The sequence below is a fragment of the Quercus robur genome, chromosome 2, assembly GCF_932294415.1.
Source record: "Quercus robur chromosome 2, dhQueRobu3.1, whole genome shotgun sequence".
NCBI classification, from domain to species: domain Eukaryota; kingdom Viridiplantae; phylum Streptophyta; class Magnoliopsida; order Fagales; family Fagaceae; genus Quercus; species Quercus robur.
The window spans coordinates 73,270,917-73,293,564 of record NC_065535.1 but is presented as its reverse complement, the minus strand read 5'-3'; the positions used below and the strand labels follow the sequence as shown (position 1 = coordinate 73,293,564).

At 34.7% G+C, this 22,648-nt stretch overlaps 2 protein-coding genes across 2 annotated transcripts; both read right to left on the bottom strand.

Moving 5' to 3' along the window:
- Positions 1–308: 308 nt before the first annotated feature.
- LOC126714932 (WAT1-related protein At5g40240-like) lies at positions 309–3,704 on the bottom strand. The gene is made up of 7 exons (XM_050415352.1): positions 3,333–3,704; positions 3,175–3,237; positions 2,914–3,027; positions 1,409–1,649; positions 1,067–1,225; positions 841–992; positions 309–705 (listed from the first exon to the last, which is right to left on the bottom strand). The coding sequence occupies exons 1-7, from the start codon at positions 3,521–3,523 to the stop codon at positions 549–551; spliced, it is 1,077 nt and encodes a 358-aa protein (XP_050271309.1). The 5' UTR covers positions 3,524–3,704; the 3' UTR covers positions 309–548.
- A 7,415-nt stretch (positions 3,705–11,119) lies between these two features.
- On the bottom strand, positions 11,120–17,102 carry LOC126714937 (WAT1-related protein At5g40230-like). The gene is made up of 8 exons (XM_050415356.1): positions 16,878–17,102; positions 15,549–15,614; positions 13,915–14,028; positions 12,603–12,840; positions 12,165–12,323; positions 11,936–12,084; positions 11,637–11,764; positions 11,120–11,407 (listed from the first exon to the last, which is right to left on the bottom strand). Exons 1-8 carry the CDS (start codon positions 17,072–17,074, stop codon positions 11,400–11,402), a joined length of 1,059 nt encoding a protein of 352 aa, XP_050271313.1. The 5' UTR covers positions 17,075–17,102; the 3' UTR covers positions 11,120–11,399.
- Positions 17,103–22,648: the final 5,546 nt, after the last annotated feature.

The following is a 22,648-nucleotide window of genomic DNA, read 5'->3' as shown; positions in this document are numbered from 1 at the left end:
CGGTAGGTATGCTAAAAGATATAAAGAAAAGAGAAAGGTGAGGAGTAAACTCAAGCAATTAATGAGATAATAATAAAAATAAGTTAATGTGAACTTTTAGGTAATTGTAAAAAAAAAAAAAAAAAAAAAAAAAAAAAAAAAAAAAAAGATTAAAAAAATTAATGCAAAATATGTTGGTTAATTCTTGTGACAAAATATTTTGCATGTAATCTTTATTTTTTTTACTTCTTTTCATTAAGTTTTTTTTAGTGTTACCTAAAAGTTCAATCTTGCCAAGGTTAGTGGCCAAGTAAACATTTCATTCTGCCTTTTAAAGATATAATTACACAATGGTTAGGCCATTTTCCTCATAAGAATTAATGTAGCATTAATTTCCATACATTTGTGAGAAATGGACTATATCCAAAAAGGTCTCACTAACGTAAAGTAAAATTAAAAGTAACAATTACAGTGGTCACAATATAGAATGTGGTGATTGACCTAATATTTTTTTTCCTCTAAAACTCTTCAATCTTTGATCAGCTTGCATTCATCTGCATACATATATTCTATATTCCTGCAGCTTTGTAACTATGCAACAAAGGGGTCTTACCATCAGATGAAGATCCCAAAATACCATTGCAATGGTCCTCACTCAATTCTTCTTTAGCTTTTGCCCATACGACAGCATAAAACCCAACTGATATTATAATTGCTCCAATAATGCTGCAAGAACAGAAACACAGTGAATTTTTGAAAAAAAAATTAGTGCATTGCAAATAACATAAGTAATATTGAGTGTGTAAGTCTTTATATGCGTATGCTTCTGCAATTTCATGAGAAGGAAAGAGAATTACGTACCTCCCAAGACATAGAGCATCACCAAGGAAAATGACACCCATAGCAGCTGCAATGGCTATTGACAATGGCTTGAAGATTGATACATACACAGGCCCCTTCAAGTGCAAGCCCCATGTGCGAACAACTGTGGTGAAGGGTAAACCAAAGAGGCCCTGATCAGAGAGAGTGAAAGTTAGACATTATCAATACCCAAAATTGTCATGTGTAGCCAATGTTAATTTCTTACCGTGAATATAATGGACACCAGTGCTATATCAGGCCTTAGTCTCCAATCACTAAAGTTTCCTTCTGCTATTAAACACACTGGTGCAGATATAATTGTGGCACACAATTTGTATAAGAAGACCACAGTTAGCTCTGATGGATATATTTTCATAACCTGGGTCTGTGAAATGCCACATAATTCAAATTTAGCGTTTGTAACCTTAATTAGATTGGAACCATGCGGTCACAGGTTCAAATTTTCAATTTCACCTGCCCTTAAGGCCAAAACTCACTTATCAAAGAAAAAAAAATTGGAGTCTAAAGTTTTTATAAGTACTTAATTTTACCATCTCTTATAATGTACCTGAACAATGTACCAAATTGAAATCAAAAGGTACTCAGCAGCAAGTAAAATTCCACCTATGATCCAATCGGTTTGTGATGAGCCCAATGAAAAATGAAATGAAAGAGATAGTGATTGGGATGCAGCTGATATGATTGTTGGGCCCTTGTAGAAAACTACTATCAATGCACCTGAGATTGATACTATTGTGCCCACGATTTTAGCCTGAGTGATTGAGCTTCTCAAAGCTAGATTTTCCATCCTTGTTTAAGCAACCATAAGAGGAGAAGAGAGAAGAAATTTTGGTGATGATAATCAAACTTAAATAGCATGGAACAAAGTTATGTAGGCATAAAGTGTAATGAAATAGTTATTACTACCATGCCTTTAAAATAAATTTTAGTCACAAATTATAGATCAAATTTTCTTGTATTAATGAAAGAGGTGTCAAAACCATAGTACTGCAGTTAGATGGGCTTCAGAAGTTTCAATTTTATAACAAATGAATAAGTAAAGGCTCGATGATATACTAAATGTGTCAAAAGTGTTGTATCTCAATTGACATCTCCTCATATTTTCAATAAAAGTGTTCATGGTTCAAATAGCCCTCTCCATTATTGCAACTATCAAATTGTCCAAATAATAATAATAATAATAATAATAAAATGATAAACTAAGCGCAGACAATGAAAGAGTATTAATTCTTGCACTATACTATTTTTTCATCAAAATATATATATATATATATATATATTGAAATGAAATGAGTTCCTCGCAGCAAAGGTCACTTTCCAAGAAGTATAGACAATGGAAAATATTAAAATTGTTCATTTTATTACAAAATGTTTACAAATATACGTGGTACTAAATATAATTGGCTTCACTTTAATGATATAATAAATAATTTTTTTTTTAATTGATAACCTGTTAATTTGTAAGATTTTTTATATTTTAACAAATTTTTAATCTTCATTCATAAACAAATGCATAAAAACAAACAAATATTATATTGCATCATATCATCCTGTGACATTCAAATTGTATGTGATAAATATTTATATTTTATGTGACATTCTTTCTAAGCTAACGTGTATGATCCCCACATACGTGTCTTAGACTATAGAGTTTAGACTGCGAGACTCTGGAACTCTTTTTTAATTATGTGATGTCTTAGCCATGACCTTGCAGCCTGGGCTGCATTTTGTACTGGTCACGGACCCAGCCCCCATCTCAACCACCCCTTTTTGGAATCTTGGGCCAAGCTTGAGACAGGTTGGAACCTGGTACTTCCTCTCATTTAAAAAAAGTGCATATGATACATAAAAATAAAATAAAACATTAGACTTTACTAGTGTTGATGCCTAAAAGATAGAAAAGTTCTCGTTTGATCTCTAAGTTTAAAATATTCTAATTTTACTGTTTAAATGTTTACTTTGGCGCTCTATAATTGATTCTTTCTGTTCAAATGGACGATGATGCCACACATTAATATTTAATACTCCAAAAAATATAAGAGGACAAAAAACCTGAAAATGACAGCAAATATGAAAGTAAAAGCCGGTGTGAGATTGCCCATGGCTGAAGCTAGAGTCGGTGAACTATATTCTATGCCTTTATAGCCACATAATTGAGCTGAAAACCTGCATATATGCCCACCCAAATTAAAAAACATAGAATATAAACATAAGAAAAATACAGTTCTTGTTTTCCAAATTTATCATCTTCAAATCTCAAAATCACAAAATTAAATTGCAAATGCTTATTGTTTTTGTGTAATATTTTCGTACCCAAGAACTCCAAGTAGAAAAATCCTATAGAGGAGAGATAACTTGAACGTAGGAAGCCCTGGTCTGCATATATCAAGCAGCTTTATGTCAATATTTCGATTGATCATAGAGAAAAATATGTTTGTATGATATAGAAAAGGAGATTATAAGAGACATACCGGCGAAATATGAAGGCCAAGGGGAGGAGAAGGAGAGTAGCTATGGCATAGGAGTAGAGAATAAAGACATAGTAACTCAACCCTTTCAAAGTTGCTGCTTTGAATAAGGTGTTTAAGCCCACATTAGTGCATTCTACTGCAACCATGGCTGAAAATGGAAGAACATCCTTGTACCAATAGCTCCCTGCCATCTCTCTCTCTCTCTCTCTCTCTCTCTCTCTCTCAAATGATTCTGCTGTATCTTTATAGCAAACAGAATCCCTTTGTTTGCTTATTATATTAATGAATGGAATAAAAAATATCTCTCAATCAGTTGTTGCTGATAATAGTATTCTTCACGTTGATCATTGGTTTTGCTTTCAATGTTGTGGAATAGCTAGAAAGTGACAATTTTCCTCATCTTCATTGGGAGACATAATTGATTGGTTGGTTACTTTGCAAATAGTAAGGCTAAGGAACCAAAAAAAAATTTACATTCTTTTCTTTTACAACTATTGAAACAACAAATTATATATAATTGGAATAATATTACATTCATATTAACTTACTACTTCCACTACTTTTATAAACACCCATTATAACATATCATCTCGCTAGTTATATAAAAAATTATGTAGTGAATAACTGGTGTTCATATGACTTTTTAGTTTTTAACTTTCTATAGCTCTTTAAAAAAGATTGGGATGTTGTGGTCAAGTTACATACATATTATTTTTATGACCTTTTGGTTTGTTTACAAAAGAGTACATAATATATATTTCGGTACTCAAATCTCTAACACATTAGTTTTTTTTTTTAATTTTTTTTATCAGAGATAAAATTCTACTTTAACCTAATTTAAGTGTATGTGTGTAAAACTCTTTCCTGAAAACTTAAACCCCGACCCTCAAATTTCAAACATATTAATTTTCACCTTTGAATATATATATCATTAGTTACTCAAAAAAAAAATATATATATATATATATATCATTCTTGCAAATTAATCAGCACATGTATGAACTATACAATAATTCCATAATTTAAATATCTAATTAATTTCCTTTTAAAAAATGTGAGAATATACTTTTGTAAGGGACACAATATTCCCTTCTGGCTCTTGAATTTTTTAAAAACAGAGATATATTAAAAATATCATGCTTGACTAGGCAAAGTGGGTTTGATTTAGTCCGACACGTTAGCAATGGTCTTCGAAAACCAACATTCAACGAAAATAACCAACATTCAAAAAAAAAACCGCAAAAGTCGTAAGCAACAGCGACAATTGACAAGGACCGAACTGTTTTGCCATACAAGTCAGCCGTGTGGGTGAAGTTAGAAATTTTTTTTATGGGATCAAGTTTACATGGGTTATATTCTCAAAAATAAAAAAATTACATGGGGTAGAATTTTGTTTACAATCTAAGCTTTACGTGTTTACCTCTAACATCATTTTATTATGCACTAATTATAGTCAAGTAAAAATTATAAAAATTTATGTTATCATAAATTTTTTAGGTAAAATACTATTTTGGTCTTTAAATTTTACAAAAAGTTTGTCTTTTTGTTCTTAAACTTTAAAAAGATTTTTTTTCCTCTTTAAACTTTGTAAAGAGTTTTTTTAAATATTTTAAAGACAAAAATAGGGATAAAAAAGACATTTTATTAAAGTTTAAATACATGAAGCAAAACATTTTCAATAATTTAGAAATAAAAGACGAAATTTGCAATAGTTTAGAGATAAATATATATATATATATATATATGTGGGCCAGAAAATTCATGGCCCAGGCCCGCTCTATATATCAAGGCCCAAGACCTGATCTGAAGGAACCTATTGTCAAGGATAAGCTTAATGCACGGATAGGATAAGTGAAAAGATTGCCCCTACTGTAGTGGAGAACTCTGTGCCTGACAAGCCCCTATTCTTGACCAAGCAATTCAACCTTTACGTCTACTCCCAACCACTTGAGGTATGGGCTGATAGGACAAGTCCTCTGCCCCGAAGGTAAAGCTTACACGTGGACCCTAAAGAGAGGGAAAAATACGAGTATAAAAGGAAACGAAAGCCAGGAGAAAAAGAGGGAGAAAAAGGGGAAGAACTCGATGCTCCTCGGACTAAGTCCGAGGAGTCCAACCCTTCAGGCTACATCGTTGTATGGCCCGGACGTTCAGGCCGAGCCACCTTCTACATGAGCCCCCTCCCTAAAGTCAGGACCGGACCATTGCCCAGCGATCAAGAGCAAGCCTTTTAAGCCCACTCTCTACAAATCATATTGTAAGGGAGCTTTCATGTGTGAGCCCAACGTCATTCTTGGGCCGTTAAATAATCGTGTCCCTACAATTGGCGCCGTCTGTGGGAAAGGCTTGCGCGTTGGCGCAGGTGGCATTTGAGTCAACTCTCTAGCAAGCAGAGATTCGCGGGTTTTCCCCCATCTCCGGTGACATGCAGTTGTTGTTCCGACATAAACTTCTGCCAGGGGCTACGTCCTGCAGTGCCAACGGCACGGGCAACTCTAGGGGCTTCCGGCCTCAAGCCAACTCTCCCCGCCATGGCCAAGGGGCTGACCTGCGAAAAAGCAAATAAGTACAAAAAAGTACTCAAACACAAGTTTTGGACAGAACCAAAGCCTTGCATGGTCCTCGAACCCAAGCCTATGGGGAAACCAAGTACTCACAAAAGTTTTGGACAGAACCAAGGCCTTGCATGGTCCTCGGACTCAAGCCTATGGGGAAACCAAGTACTCAAAAGAAAAAGCCAAGTTTTGGACAGAACCAAGGCCTTGCATGGTCCTCGGACCCAAGCCTATGGGGAAACCAAGTACTCAAAAGAAAAAGCCAAGTTTTGGACAGAACCAAGGCCTTGCATGGTCCTCGGACTCAAGCCTATGGGGAAACCAAGTACTCAAAAGAAAAAGCCAAGTTTTGGACAAAACCAAGGCCTTGCATGGTCCTCGGACTCAAGCCTATGGGGAAACCAAGTACTCAAAAGAAAAAGCCAAGTTTTGGACAAAACCAAGGCCTTGCATGGTCCTCGGACTCAAGCCTATGGGAAAACCAAGTACTTAAAAAAAAACAAGTTTTGGACAGAACCAAGGCCTTGCATGGTCCTCGGACTCAAGCCTATGGGGAAACCAAGTACACAGAAAAAACTACAAGTTTTGGACAGAACCAAGGCCTTGCATGGTCCTCGGACTCAAGCCTATGGGGAAACCAAGTACACACAGAAAAAACTACAAGTTTTGGACAGAACCGGGGCCTTGCATGGTCCTCGAACTCAAGCCTATGGGGAAACCAAGTACTCAAAAAAAAAAAACAAGTTTTGGACAGAACCAAGGCCTTGCATGGTCTTCGGACTCAAGCCTATGGGGAAACCAAGTACTCAAAAAAAAAACAAGTTTTGGACAGAACCAAGGCCTTACATGGTCCTCGGACTCAAGCCTATGGGGAAACCAAGTACACACAGAAAAAACTACAAGTTTTGGACAGAACCAAGGCCTTGCATGGTCCTCGGACTCAAGCCTATGGGGAAACCAAGTACTCGAAAAAACTACAAGTTTTGGACAGAACCAAGGCCTTGCATGGTCCTCGAACTCAAGCCTATGGGGAAACCAAGTACTCAAAAGAAAAAGCCAAGTTTTGGATAGAACCAAGGCCTTGCATGGTCCTCGGACTCAAGCCTATGGGGAAACCAAGTACTAAAAAAAAAACAAGTTTTGGACAGAACCAAGGTCTTGCATGGTCCTCGGACTCAAGCCTATGGGGAAACCAAGTACACACAAAAAATTACAAGTTTTGGACAGAACCAAGGCCTTGCATGGTCCTCGGACTCAAGCCTATGGGGAAACCAAGTACACACAGAAAAAACTACAAGTTTTGGACAGAACCAAGGCCTTGCATGGTCCTCGGACTCAAGCCTATGGGGAAACCAAGTACACACAGGAAAAACTACAAGTTATGGACAGAACCAAGGCCTTGCATGGTCCTCGGACTCAAGCCTATGGGGAAACCAACTACTTAAAAGAAAAACTACATTACATGGACCTTAGAATCTATCCAAGGAGAACTCTCCATTAACATCTGTGTTAATTCCTAAACTGCATGGATTCTCAAGTCTGCCCTCGGATCCTCAGTACCAAAGGGATCGATGCAACATAGAGCAATATGTTACCAAAAACACAATCGGAGTCCCTTACTGCTCGGTTATCCACTCGGATGAATTATTTAGAGTTTATCGTTCTCGGACGGTCCCCTCGCGCTTATTACAGAATATTCAGCTGTTATCCCGGTTAGTTTCCTAAGTTTAATTTACTGTGAATTATCGTTATTTATGCCTGGTAATGTCGGTAAATTAAAGTTAGTTGGATTATGTTTCAAGGTTTCCTGCTCTAAGTATCATTGAGGAAAAACACACATGGAGCACACCCATTCACAAAGTAGTGTTGCGAAAAAGAAAAATATTCAAAACAAGTAAATAACCTTCCTTTTTATTAAAACAAAGAACTAGTACATCGTACAATGAAAAGCTGGAATCAGCTTATACTAAAACTAACTACATAATCGGAAAGAAAAATACAAGAGAATAAGATAATGTCGAGGAGGTAGTACAGAAGAGAGGTTGGCTGCTAAAGCTAAGTACATAATCGAAAAGAAAAATACAAGAGAATAAGATAATGCCGAGGAGGTAGTACAGAGGAGAGGTTGGTTGCTGCTTCAAGACTTTGTTCTTCCTCAATACTTTTACATGCCCATAACTCAGGCAGCAAAAGAACCCAGCATGGGGCCTGCACCATTGAAGAAAAGGTGCAGAGAGCGCCCAACTTCAGGCTAGCGCAACTGAAGAAAAGGTGCAGGGAGCCCAACTTGAGGCCCACACCGTCGAAGAGAAGGTGCCGGGAGCCGGAAGTTGAGGAGCCTACACCAAAACTTGCCTGCGACAAAGCAGACGGCGCTGATGGCGGAGAATCTTTCTTCTGACACACCAAAAATCTAGCGTGACCAGAACCTGCTTCAGATTTTGACTAAAAGATGGGAGCGTACCGTTCCCACCATGTCCAAGTGGGAAGACACCTTAAATCTATGCCTCCCCTGCCCAGACCACATCACTTTACGTCTTGGAGGGGTCCGGTGCCCCTGTGGCGAGTGAAGTTCCCCTATCTCCATCCAAGCCTCAAGCATACGGCGCAAAGGGTAGATGACACCGGCAAAGGGAACTGGGTATGGACAAAGGGTTATGGTTCTGAAGGGAGCAGAAGGGTTTATATGCCAGGAGAGCAATCACCTATCCCACTTATATAGAGGGTAAAGAGGTGACCTGTGATTTAATTTGAGCAGATTCCTAAGACACGCTGCAGACAAAGCAGCTCTGGCTCAACTTCCCACACCATCCACAACCGTAGGATCTCAAGATCCTCGGGAAGGTGCACTTCGATTGCTGAAACTCCAGAGTACTCGCGAACGAAGGGATGACTCTTGACTTGGCACGTCTCCCGAGTGAATGTGAAAACACAAGTATGAATGGAGTGCAGAACTTGAGCTAGCCGTGATGTGGGCCCAAAGTCATCAAAACCCTCCTCCCCCAACTAAAAGTCGGGCAGCAGGATTTTGAGGGGCTATTGTGGGCCAGAAAATTCATGGCCCAGGCCCGCTCTATATATCAAGGCCCAGGACCTGATCTGAGGGAACCTATTGTCAAGGATAAGCTTAATGCACGGATAGGATAAGTGAAAAGACTGCCCCTACTGTAGTGGAGAACTCTGTGCCTGACAAGCCCCTATTCTTGACCAAGCAATTCAACCTTTACGTCTACTCCCAACCACTTGAGGTATGGGCTGATAGGACAAGTCTTCTGCCCCGAAGGTAAAGCTTACACGTGGACCCTAAAGAGAGGGAAAAATACGAGTATAAAAGGAAACGAAAGCCAGGAGAAAAAGAGGGAGAAAAAGGGGAAGAACTCGATGCTCCTCGGACTAAGTCCGAGGAGTCCAACCCTTCAGGCTACATCGTTGTATGGCCCGGACGTTTAGGCCGAACCACCTTCTACATGAGCCCCCTCCCTAAAGTCAGGACCGGACCGTTGCCCAGGGATCAAGAGCAAGCCTTTTAAGCCCACTCTCTACAAATCATATTGTAAGGGATCTTTCATGTGCAAACCTAACGTCATTCTTGGGCTATTAAATAATCGTGTCCCTACAATATATATTTAAAATTTAGGGATTAAAATAGTATTTTATTTATCTAACTTTTTTTATTATATAATGATACGAAATAATTTTAAAATTCATAATGTATTTGAATACTAATTTATCTTGACAATCCATGATTTATTATACAAAGTAATAAAATTCACAGGCTAAATTAACTATATGTTTTATATTGTTAGTGTGAAATTAATAAGCTCTTTGTTAATTTATGTAGCTTATCATTAGGTATCAGTTTGATCATTCCCTTATGTAAAATATTTGCGGGAACCATTATCATAAATTTTTTATTTAAATTTTTTAAGAGACTCAAGCTCACATTAGTTATCTATATTTAAAAAAAAAAAAAAAAATACAAGGAATTAATGCACAAGGAAAGGGTGATCAACATGCCAATAGGTTAGCTAGTAGGTCATTGGTCGAATCATAGGATCAAATAAAAAAAATTAAGAAATATATTAAAATTTTGAGAAATCATAAAATAAATATGTAAGTCAAAAAAATAGTCATGTCAAATTACTAATTAAAATTAATTCCAAAAAATTAACCAAATTCCATAATTAACAACACTAAAAAACATTGAATAAAATATTAATGCCACAAAAAATTGTAGCTACCTTTTTTCTAAATAAATATATATATTTATATATTATTATTATTACATATCTTAAAATTCTAGGAACAAAATTATATCTCAAACTCCAAAAACTACATTAAATGCATGTTACATATCTCATTAGCTACTCCAATTCCAATATATTATGATCAGAGCTAAACTTGGAACTCTTTCTTCATTGAAAAATCTAATCTCAAATTCATTAAAAAAATTTGGAATACGATGTTGTATTGGGCCTATAAAAGTAAAATTTTGCAAAACCAACTTGGTGAAAACAACTCATCCAGATTGTTAAAAACGGGTTGGCTTTTACTAGGTTTACCTATTTAAATACATAAATGATCCAATTAAACAATATATCAGAGCGGCTTAGGTTTCTACACCACTTGTTGGTCCTATATAGTATTTGAAAGATACGGTTCGCTCTGGAAGTTGCTTTGGAGGATAAGGATTCTTATGAAAATTTCTTTGGAAGATACAGATTCTTTACTGGTGTGTTTGGATGGCAAGATTTGAGCACAAGAATTTAGATTTGAGTAATTAAAATCCAAATATCTTATTTGGATAATTTAAAATCCATAAGACATATTTTAATATTTGTGAATTTGGAATTAAGGTATTTCAAATTCAAATTTTAATCCAAATCTAAATTCAAGTATCTAAACGCAAGCTATGTGAATTGCTTTGGAAGATGGGACTCTATAAAATGAATTATTTGAAAGATCCAAAATGATTTATTACTGTATGTACTAGTTTCTTTTGGTAATAAATGTAAACAGATGCTTTATACCGACCACATAATCAATCTTTGAGAAAGAATTGTCTATAGAGTTTAGACTAGGTTTTTGGTTTCAATGGTTAATTTGTCATGAATTTGAAAAGCATAATCTCTTAAAAAAGAAAAAAGAATTTGAAAGGTTCTTTGGCAATAATATTTTGTTTTTGTTTTCTTTTCTTTTTGGGGTAACTTTTGGTCCCAAAGGAAAGAAGAATTGGAGATTCAAACTACTAACCTCTACTTAATGATGCATGGTTTCTAGCCAGTTGTGCTATCCCTTGAGATTAATGTTAGGGATATTGTCATTTAACATTATCATACAGAGTTACAAGAGCATTTAATATAACGACAATTTGCATGCCAATAGTTCTCATTCTCAATTCTCTTCTTCTATTCTCTCTTCTTCTTGGAGGGTGACAACTTTGAACCAGTCAATCACTCTCCCCTGTTCTTCAGTAACTTCGTTCCCCAAACACTACACACTCATTTCTTCATCAGCAACCTAAGACATTTCATAAAATAAAATAATAAAAAAAAAAAAAGAAAAAGAAAAAAGAAATGATTAACTGCTGTTTGTAGGTACTCAGATATCAACCCACTTCTTTAGCCCTTCTGAGGTGCACTTTTACTGTAAAAGTGAAAATACCATTGAGGTATTGGACTGCAAGCAGCTCAGTGCCATTCAATCTTTAATCAGCTAGTATTCATCCGCAAATATCTACTCTACATACCTTCAAATTTGTAGCTATTCAACAAAGGGGTCTTATCATCAGATGAAGATCCCAAGCTCAATTCTTCTTTAGCTTTAGCCCAAATGACAGCATAAAATCCAATCGATAATATTATTGCTCCAATGAGGCTGCAACAATAGGAAGAAAAGAAAAAATGCCAACGAAGTGTGAAAATTAGTTGATCCTTTCTTCATGATAGAGTACTCTAATTGGTGTTTTAGTCTGGAGGAGAAGGTAATTTGTGTCTCTATATACATGCATAAAAATGCATTTTTTATGAGAAGGAGAGATTTATATACCTCCCAAGATAGAGAGCATCACCAAGGAATATGACACCCATAGCAGCTGCAATTACTATTGACAATGGCTTAAAGATTGAAACATACACAGGCCCCTTCAAGTGCAAGGCCCATGCGATAACAATACTCATGGATGAACCAAAGAATCCCTGATCGGGGAGAATGAAAGTTAGATATTATCAATAACTTGTTCTATCATTTGGTATTGCCCACTTTTCTTGGTTCTTACCGAGTATAAAATGGTCACCAATGTTACATCAGGCCTTAGTGTCCAAGCATGTAAGCTTCTTTCTGCCATTAAACATACTGGTGCAGATATAATTGCTGTACACAAGACGTATAGGAAGACCACAACTATCTCTGCTGGATATATTTTCAAAACTTGGGTCTGTAAAAAATTCCAGAGAATTCAAATTTATCTTATCTAAAGACTGTCTCACAATGTCACAAGACAAGAAAATTATTACTCACGTTTGTTCTATATATTGAAAGCACTAATCAAGTTACAGTCATGGCTACTCATAATCATTTATATAAGCCAAGCCAAGATCTACAAAGTAAACACCCAATGTGGGACTTAGCACATGCTGCACATCACACACTCATACAATCCAATCCAATCTATTCAAATCCATGCTTTGAAGTATCACCTATCAAATAAAAGTACCTGAAGAGTGCTGCAGCCTGAAAGCAGAAGGTACTCAACAGCAAGTAAAAGGCCACCTATCACCCATTTTGTTTCTGATGTGCCTCGTGGAGAATGAGGTGAAAGAGACAGTGATTGAGATGGAGATATGATTGTAGGGCCCTTGTAGAAAACTACTACCAAAGCTCCTGATATTGATACTAATGTGCCTATGATTTTAACCTGAGTGATTGAGCTTCTCAAAGCTAGATTTTCCATACTTTTGAAGAACCAATAAAAATAGAGGAAAGAAGAAAATTTAGTGACAGTAATCAACAATAATTGTTTTCATGACACTCAATGATTAAAGCAGTAGGCGTAATCATTGTACTACAGTTAGACATACCTGTATATACAAGGAAGAGGTGGGTTTAAGAAGTTTAAATTTAATCACAGAGCTTAAATGTATAAATAAAATGCTCAATAATACATCAAGTATGGCCCTGAGCGCATGGCCGCCTGCATTATCTTTATATATTAGCCCTTCTCCACTTTGTACCATATCAAATGTATAATCAACCACTCTATTGCTTAGCTTTAATTTTGGAGTACTGATATCCAAAGGCGTTTAATCCATGGTGGTGCTGGTTATTTATGCATAAATTGCTGGTTTATGTATATGCAGGGTGCAAAAGGAGTGACTGGTCACAAATTCGACATTAAACTAGTAGGATACCTTTCGAGAGAAGTTTCTGTCATCAAATTAGATTGCAGAATTCTTGGTGAGGCAAGATTTTACGCTCAAGAAGCAACAGCAACTTTCTTGAATATCTCAGGGGCTTCTGCCTAAGTGCCTGAGATGTTTTGTATATTTTTTGCAACCTGTTCTATGTTTGGGTTTTCTTGTCTTTTCTTCTGCTGTTTTCTTACAGTAGCTAACAGACTAGTGTATTGTCTTATTTATGTGAAGTATCAAAAACAAAAACCACGCTATTGCCATGATCATATTTTATGAGGTAGAGAGGAGAAATGATAGGTTATAAGTGTGTGTACAACTCTATGCATATCAAGGGACTCAGCCACTTGAAAAGAAACAAACTATTAGTGGAAGTACACATTACTTTAAAATATATATATTATTTAATTTTTTTTTTTAAATTTAAGGTCACAATTGCAACATGTTACAAATTTTAGGCACTATCAAAAGCCTTTGTAATTCAATTAGCACTTCATGGTATTTCTAATGAAACATTCATGGTTTAAATCCCTCATTCTTAAAAATTGAATTATAAATAAAAAATTAGGTACAATATGACTTGAGTGAAGTTGCTGATCAGACTTAAGAAAGAAAGACCTGAAAATAACAGCAAGTATGTAGGTCCAAGCCGGTGTGAGGTTACTGATGGCTGAAGCGAGAGTCGGTGAACTGAACTCAATTCCTTTATAGCCACACAACTGAGCTAAAAACCTGCATGCCCTCCCAAACAGAAAAAATATAAACATAAGATCAAAATACACATTTCAGACACATATTTTGGAGTTATGTGTTACTGATTTTGGGCAGTTGAGTCATTTAAAATAAAATCTCATATTTCCATGGGTGACAATTTAGTCATTGCAACCATTTGATGGGTAGTCACATTATCTTCACATCACTCACTCAATCAATATATATATATATATATATATATATCAAAGCAGAGACCTCGTGCGAGAGTGCATGAGGTCCTACTAAGTGGCACTTTAATTTTGCATTTAGTCTTTTTTTACCTCTTTCATTAGGGTTTTTTTTTTTTTTTTTTTTTTTTACTATTACCCAAAAGTTCACGTTAACTTATTTTACAATTATCTCATTAATATCTCATTAATTGCCTAAGCTTACACAACACTTTTCTCTATTCTTCATATCTTTTAGCATACCCACTATTTTAGTGTTTTAAAAAAGTCAAAAATAATAATAATTAATGACTAATAGTAATAACTAAGTAGATAAGGCCCAGAAGAGAGATAAAGAGACACAAAAATGTTGTGGATTGTTCACAATTTCACTATATATTACCAAAATAAAATATTTGAGACTGACAAAACATTTGAAACAGAAAGAAAGAGAAATCTGAAGGGTCACCACCTCCATTATACTGATCTTCCATCACCATCAAAATGCCGAAACCCCTATTGGTAATTTATTTTCTTTTTTCTTCTTAAATTAGGGTTTCAAATATGATTTAGGTTTGGGTAGTTTGGTTGGATAGTTTTTGTTTTGGATATATAAATAGAGAGAATATTTGGTGTGCAATGTAAAACCAAATTCTACCATGGTTTAATTTTAAATCATTTATAAGATACATGCATAAACACTTGCCTACACCATGTCTATGTGAATGCAACACAAATTAGTTGATTTTCATGATCCCATTACTCTTTTTCATTAATTTTTTGTTTCATGATTTAATATATATATATATATATATATATTTTTTTTCTTTTACTTTGAGAAGAATACAAATATGCAGTGAAGTTACTAAACTAATTTTTAATATCTCAAAATATATATATATTTCTTTAATCTAATTTAGTTTACCTTCTCTTTATAATATATGTACAACATTATCAAAAACCGTCTTACATAAAATATCACAAAATTATCCGTACATCACACGAGCAACTTACTAGTTATAATAATCTTACATTCCCATAAATTATGAACCAATGTATCCTACGTTTCTATGAAGTTGGAAGCTAGTATGATTTCGTTACATCAAGGGAACCAAATGCATTTAAACAAATTAGTGGATTTCTGTTAGCTCAACTCGTAGTCTTCATCAAACAAAAGTTTTGGGGTTTAAACCCCGTCTACACTATAAATTAATTAGTATCTTGACCTGATGATAAAAAACAATCATTATAGAGCAGATGTCATAAGTTGAAATTCTACCATATTTATCTCAAATCAAATTGCCAAAGCTTTTTGGTGTAACACTTTCTTACCCCATTAGGCCAAGTAGGAAAATTCTATTGATGATAGGCCACTTGATTGTAGGAAGCCCGGTTGTTCTACATGTATAAAGAAGCTTTTTTGTTAATATTTCATCAAATATTCTATAACAAAATACATCATCAAAATTTGGAAAAAGGTTTCTCTCTAAAATAGTTTGGAGAGATATCTTTCAAGCTTCTCTTATATCTTTTTATTAAATGTGAATTTTGAAAATCTAACCTTTTGGATTACATGTTCTTATTATATTTTTTGTGTTTACAAAATTTTAACAAGATCAAAGATTAATAATTATGTCGTCAATGACATGTTTAAATTTCAAGTTTTTATGGTAAAAAATTATGCATAAAATAAATTTTTTTGATCAAATAGTAAATAATATATTATTTGAACATTCAACATGCATGTTAAGAACATAAAAAAACATGTAATCTAACAATTAAATTTTCAAAGTTCAAGTTCAATAAAAAGTTATAGGTGGAGTTTGAAGAAACCTTGTCCTCAAAATCTTGATGTAAAATCACATTATAAATGATATGAGAACATGAAAGATATATATTTTTTTCTTCGTAGAGAAACTACTCATAAATGAGGTTGTAATATCAAACCATAAAGTTCCAGGTAATTTTCATTTAAACCTCATAGTTTTGGATAAGTTTTTATTTAAATCTTATAATTTCAAATAATTTTATTTAATACTCATAGTTTCTATGATTTTACTTAAAAGTTATACTTTAAAGTAATTTCATTTTAAACCTTATAATTAAAAAAATTAAACCTAATCGGTCAAGTGACCTTTAATGAGGAGATGGTATCTCATGCGCCTGTTGCATAAATTATTTTTCCCTTTAATAAGATTAATGGAATTTGGGATGGAAGGTTTAAATAAAATGTTTTATTTTTTGAAAAAAAAAAAGTTTTAAAAAATGGCAAATTACAACTTACTCATTATGGTTTGGCCAAAATTAAAGTTGTCTACCTGTGGTTTAAAAGATGTTATTTTGCAACCTGAGGTTCATTTGTTAAGCTTCCGTAACCCACATTTGTACTTTTACCGTTAAAAACACAAAATAATAATAATAATAAATAACAAAAACATAAAAATCAAGATGTAAAAACATATTTCTTAAAATGGTGAAATTTTGGCTTAAGAACATTCTTCCTCTTCATAAGAACATTCTCAAGGCTATCAATCCAAAGAAAACTGTAAAGGGGATAGAAAAGATTGAAAAAGAAATTTGTGGTAGAAATAAGTTTGAAAATATAATTTATCAAGATTGTTTCACTAATATTATGGTAGAAATGGAAATCGAGAGACATACCCACGAAAGATGAAGGCCAAATGGAAAGGGAGTAGAACAAGAGTACCAATAGCAGAGGAGTAGAGAATAAAGACATAGTAGCTCAGTCCTTTCGAAGTGGATGCTTTGAATAAGATGTTTAAGCCAACGTTTATGCACTCTGCTGCAACCATGCCAGAAAATGGAAGAACATCCTTGTAACAATATCTCCATGCCATCTCTCTCCAATGATTTCTATTGTAACTTTGCAGCACCCTTTGTTTGCTTCTTATTAATGAACAGAGTAAAAAGGCATCTCTCAGTGGTTATTTTATAATAATGTCATTCTCCATGTGCAAATTATATTATAATCTTCGTACTCTCTCTCTCCCCCTAATTATTTATTTTTTTAAAAAAAAATTCTATTGGTTGAAGGCATAATTGATTGGTTGGTGGACTTTAGGTATGATACCTGATTTTGGGTGGATTTGATAAGATTGAATTGTATGAATATGACAATCATATGCGGAGCTAGGGTGGCCTCCCTTAAAAACCATAAAGGTTAAGAACAACTTACTTATTGACTCCTAAGATTTTGGCAAAAAATATAGGCATGTATCAGCCCTCAAATCTTAAGTTTGTTCAAAAAAAAAAAAAAAAAACTTACTTATTGGCTGCTAAGATTTGGCAAAAAATATAAGCATGTATCAGTCCCCAAATCTTAAGTTTGTTCAGGAAAAAAAAAAACAAAAAAATAAAAATAGAATTTGGCCCATTTCTTCAGCCCCCGAAGCACCCCAAAAATAATAATTTTAACAAATATGAATATCGCAACAAATAAAACCCAGATATTTTCTAAATCAAGGCTCCTAATTAAAAATAAAAAATAAACTCCAAAAAATTCGCATAGTTAATATATAAAAAACTCTAAATTTCACAGGCGTTTACTCCCAAAATGTAAAAGTAAAAGTTGATATTAAAAAAAAAAAAATTGCCTTTACGCCACCAAACTTGCAAGTACAACTCTAACCAGTAATCGAGTTCACGCTGTTGAAGAATTGACTAGCCAATCTATCTTCACAAAGGTATCTCTCTCAGTCTCTCTGTTTCTTCAGTTTGAATCTTAAGAGTTAAGAGTTCCGCTTTTTCAATTTATGAATAAGGGTTGTTTGGATAAAACTTAATTTTGCTGAAACTGAAAACTGAAAACACTGTAGCAAAATAATTTTTAAATGTATGAATAGTGCTGTGGGACCCATTTTTAATGAAAAAGTTGTTGATAAATGAAGTTTGTGGGTCCGTGAACAGTACACGGATGCACTGTTCATGGACAAAAAGTCAACAAGTGCGGCTACAATAAAATAAAAAAAAAATAAAAAAAAAATGCTGAAACGCATTGAAAGCAAAACGTGAGCGCAAGAAGCCGAATCCAAACAGTCACTAAAGAGTATAGTACTAGTACTTTAGTTTGACAATTTGATGTTTGATCATATCAATTTGTTTATTTATTTATTTATTTATTTATTTTGCCTATTTTAGCGAAAGGACTTACTTTTTCTATTTAACACAAATATTTTTACAAAAGACCCTCATCAAATTATCTATTATACACTTTATTTTATTTAAGAAATCATTTTTTATTATTTTATTATTTTTCTCCTTCTATACTATCTATAAAAATATTTTCCTCTTTAGACTTTACTTTTATGTGATTCAGAAATACCCTTAAATCTTACGTTTATTAGGAACAAAATATGAGAATAACTTGGTAAAGATATATTTTCAACTCCACATAAAATGCCTACCAAATAGAACACTCTCTATTAAGCTATGTCTTCAAAAAAAACTTATCCAAAAATTAAAATAAAAATAAAAAACTTCTCAGTCCGATTTGATATTTCCCTCAAGACCACGTTCAAACCTTTTATTTTATTTTTTAATTTATCAAGACTCACCGGTTTCTTTTATTTAATTTTTCTTTTTCTTTTTTTTTTTGAATTTTCATTTTCTTTAATTCCTAATCTCACATACACTAGACAAAAAAAAAAGGCCTCATTGCACGCACAAGGCGCGTGTGATGAGACTAGAATTTTTATAACTATTTCTCTTCTCTTTTCAAGTTCTCTCTCATCTTTTCCTTAAAAAAATAAAATGATCTCTCTCATCTCTCATCTCTCAGCTCTCTTCTCTCTTCACTATCACAAAGCCAAACCTGCATGTCCATGGTTGAAGCTCACATAACCACCACAAAGGCTGTAACCTAAATAAATCAAACATTTTCTCTCTCAAGCTCTCTAAACCTGAACTCCACCTAGCCTAGACCACTAATGATGCCGAAAAATCATTAGTGAGCCACACAGCCTTTGTACGCTCAAAACAATACCTGCACAACAAAAAGAGAAGACCTAATAGAAAGCACCGGTGTAGTGCCAGCCAAATATCCTCCGAAGGTCAAGTTAGAACTTTTCACAACTCTAGAGTGTCAGAGCTGGGGGAAATTATGTGTACCTTGACTTGTGAAGGTCTCGAGGCTTTTATAATAGTGTAGGGCTAACATTCGTGCCTTGTTTAAGAAGATGTTTCCTTGTAGGAGAGAAACTCTTTATTTCGCGTATCTTGTGGAATCCTTTTCTTGTAGAAGTCTTCTTGATTAGGGTTAAGTATAGGGCGCAAGATATTTCTTTATATACATATGCGTGCGAACCACGCATAAGACATGTTGGACCCGTCAACTTCATCCCGTTAACTTATCCTTCCATGAAACGTCATTCTAGTCGTCTCTAATCCATGCTTTGACAACCTTTAGTTGCTCTCGTCATCCCCAATATGGATTGTCAACCTTTTGGGGTCAATCAAGAGAATATAAGCAAAGTCGTCAGCTACTTTAGGGTCGTCAACTACTATAAGGTAGTCAGTTATCACTTAGGTTTTAGGAATTATACTTATCAACCACCATGGCCGAACATCATAGGTTTAGCCAATCAACCACCACAAGCCACCACCAAAATCTCTTAAGTTTGGTTTCTCTCTTGGGTTTGGGAACTTGGTGATTTTGGGTCAGTTTGACCGTAAAATAAGGCTTATGAGGCGGAAAATGAATTCAGTTCTCATTTTCACTTCAAAGTATTTCCCAAGAGAGAGAGAGAGAGAGAGAGAGAGAAGAGAGAGCCCAGATCGCAAAGAGAGAGGAAGAAGAGACTTCGCCAGCGACCACAGACTAAGCTCCAATCCGACGATCGCACCACGCCGATCGTCAATCGCAGCACCGCGCCGCTCGTCGATCGCAGCACCGTGCCGCTCGATCTTGTCGCTCGATCTCGCCTCCACCACATGATCTCACCTTCTCCTCCGCCGCGCGATCTCAATTTGACCGGATTTGATGAATTTTTTTGCTGGGTTTTGTTTCTTTTGTGAATGAGTGTGGAATTGATTCATTATCCACATGTTTACAGCTGAGGAAGTGTATGGAAAATTGGGTTGGCTTGGCTATGTAAAGCATTTTCTATAAAAATGTTTGAACGAACCAAACACCGGAATTGATTTTCCGTAAAACGAATTTTGAGGCAGCCAAACAGCTTGAATACATTTTTCTTTCCTGAAAATAGCATTTCCGGAAAATAAATATTTTCCGGAAAATATTTTACGAGAAACAAACACAGCCTTTGTTGGAATTTTTGGCTTAGGTTTGGTGGCTAGTTGATCGACTTTGTCTTGTTTAGAGGAATTTAGAGGCAGAGAGAGTGAGTGAAGGAGATGGAGATGGAGATGAAGATGAAGATGAATATGGAGAAGAAGAAAGAAGAGAGTTTGGGGAATAGAGAGAATGAGAAAAGGTATAATGAGGAGATGAGAGAAAAAACAATAAAATATTAAATACATAGTTACAGTAAATATACAATCACTATAGCAGGTTTGTAAATATACACACTCGAATCTTGGATGGAGTTTGTAGATAATCAAAGCTTGTTTCGTGATTGTTTTAGGCCAAATTGTGTAAAATTTAGAACTTTTTCTATTATACAGTGGCCAGTGAACGCTCTTAGAGCATTCACATCAGCTCATCTAAAAGATTTCATCTATTTTACACCAAAAACCTACTTTTTCTATTTTACACCATCACTTTTACAAAACACCCACATCAGTTCATCTATTCTATCACCTCTCTTATTTAAATAATCAATTTTCTCAATTATTTTATTATTTCTCTCAACTAACCCATTTTACCCATTTTTATACGCGCTCTCTCTCTCTACCATATTTTCTGATTTCTTGCTCTCTCTCTTCTATCTCTCCATACCCACTCTCTCCCTCTCGGTCTATCTCTCTAAACTCATCTCTCTCCCTCTCAGTCACAAACCAATCCACATCATCTCGGTCACAAGCACCGATCCACAGCTCCGATCCACAGCACCGATCCACAACTCCGATCACAAGCATCGATCCACAGCTGCATCGATCCACAACTCTGATCCACAGCTACACTGATCCATAGCTCTGATCCACAGCTGCACCGATCCACAGCTCCGATCACAAGCACCGATCCACAGCTTAGTTCTCCCTAGCTCCGATCCACAAGCACCGATCTCCCTAGCTCCGATCAGGCAAGACCCATACCCACGAGCTCCGATCAAGCGAGACCCACGAGCTCTGATCGTTCCGATAAGCACCGATCTGTCTCTTTTTTGTTTTTCCGTTTGAGTTTGTTTGTGTGTGGGTGCGTTTATGTATCTCTTTTTTTTTTTTTTAGCAAGTGTATCTCTGTGTTGATTTTTCTGTGTGGATGTGTTTGTGTGTGGGTGTGTTTGTGTGCATCTGAGGAAAAGAAGATGAGGAGTTGAGGTCGTTGTGCACGAAGAAGAGAGAGAAAAATTGGTGCGAACGGAAATTAATAAAAAACTAAATACACATGCTACAGTGCCCGTGTAAATTTACACGGGTACTGTTGCTCGTTGAAAATTTTAGATGATTATACATGATTTTAAATGGACTGATGTAGTATGTTTTTTGGTTCAAAATATGTAAAAGTGGCCAAAATGTGTATTTTACACATTTATACAAGAGCTGATGTGAATGCTCTTACACGTTTTGAATCTTGGATGGAGTGAAGTAGTTCATTTTTATGCTTATTTTATTAACTTATTGTTAAATTGTATTATTTTATTAAAGTTGTAGTGCTAGTACTTTAGACTTATTATTTTATTTCTTGGCTTAAATTTGATAATAGTAATATTTATTATTTTATTTTTAATTAATAGTTAATAGTTAATAGTAGTGTTTGACCACTTAACTTAAGCCATTATTATAGAGTTGTTTATTATAATTAATTTAATTAGGAAATTTAAACATTTGAGGCCTTACAAATTTTTTTTTTTTTAATTTAGTTCATAATCTATTGTAAGTGATTTTAATGTGATGAAAAAACTTTGCTGAGTTGAAAATAATTTGTGTAATAAAGTAATTTTTTAATCATGAAATTTGAATACTTAAGAACTTTAAACAGCTTAGCTCAGTCCCCTTAAAAAATATTTCTAGCTTCACCACTAAATATGAGTTGTGTAAGTATAATTCAAATCTCACGTGGGTGTTTATTAGGTGAATTTTAAGTTTATAAATGATTACAAGAATTTGGGATTCCAATTGCAATTTGATTAGTCCTTTTGGTGTATGAAGGTAAATGTTCTTAGGGGTATTACAAATGTTACAAGAGCAAGCCTAATATTGACTGTCACCAAAATTGTTGTTAAGCTTTCTTTGACCATGCTAAGGTCATATCCTACCCACTTTCCAACAAGTATGAGTAATGAGTTCCGTGT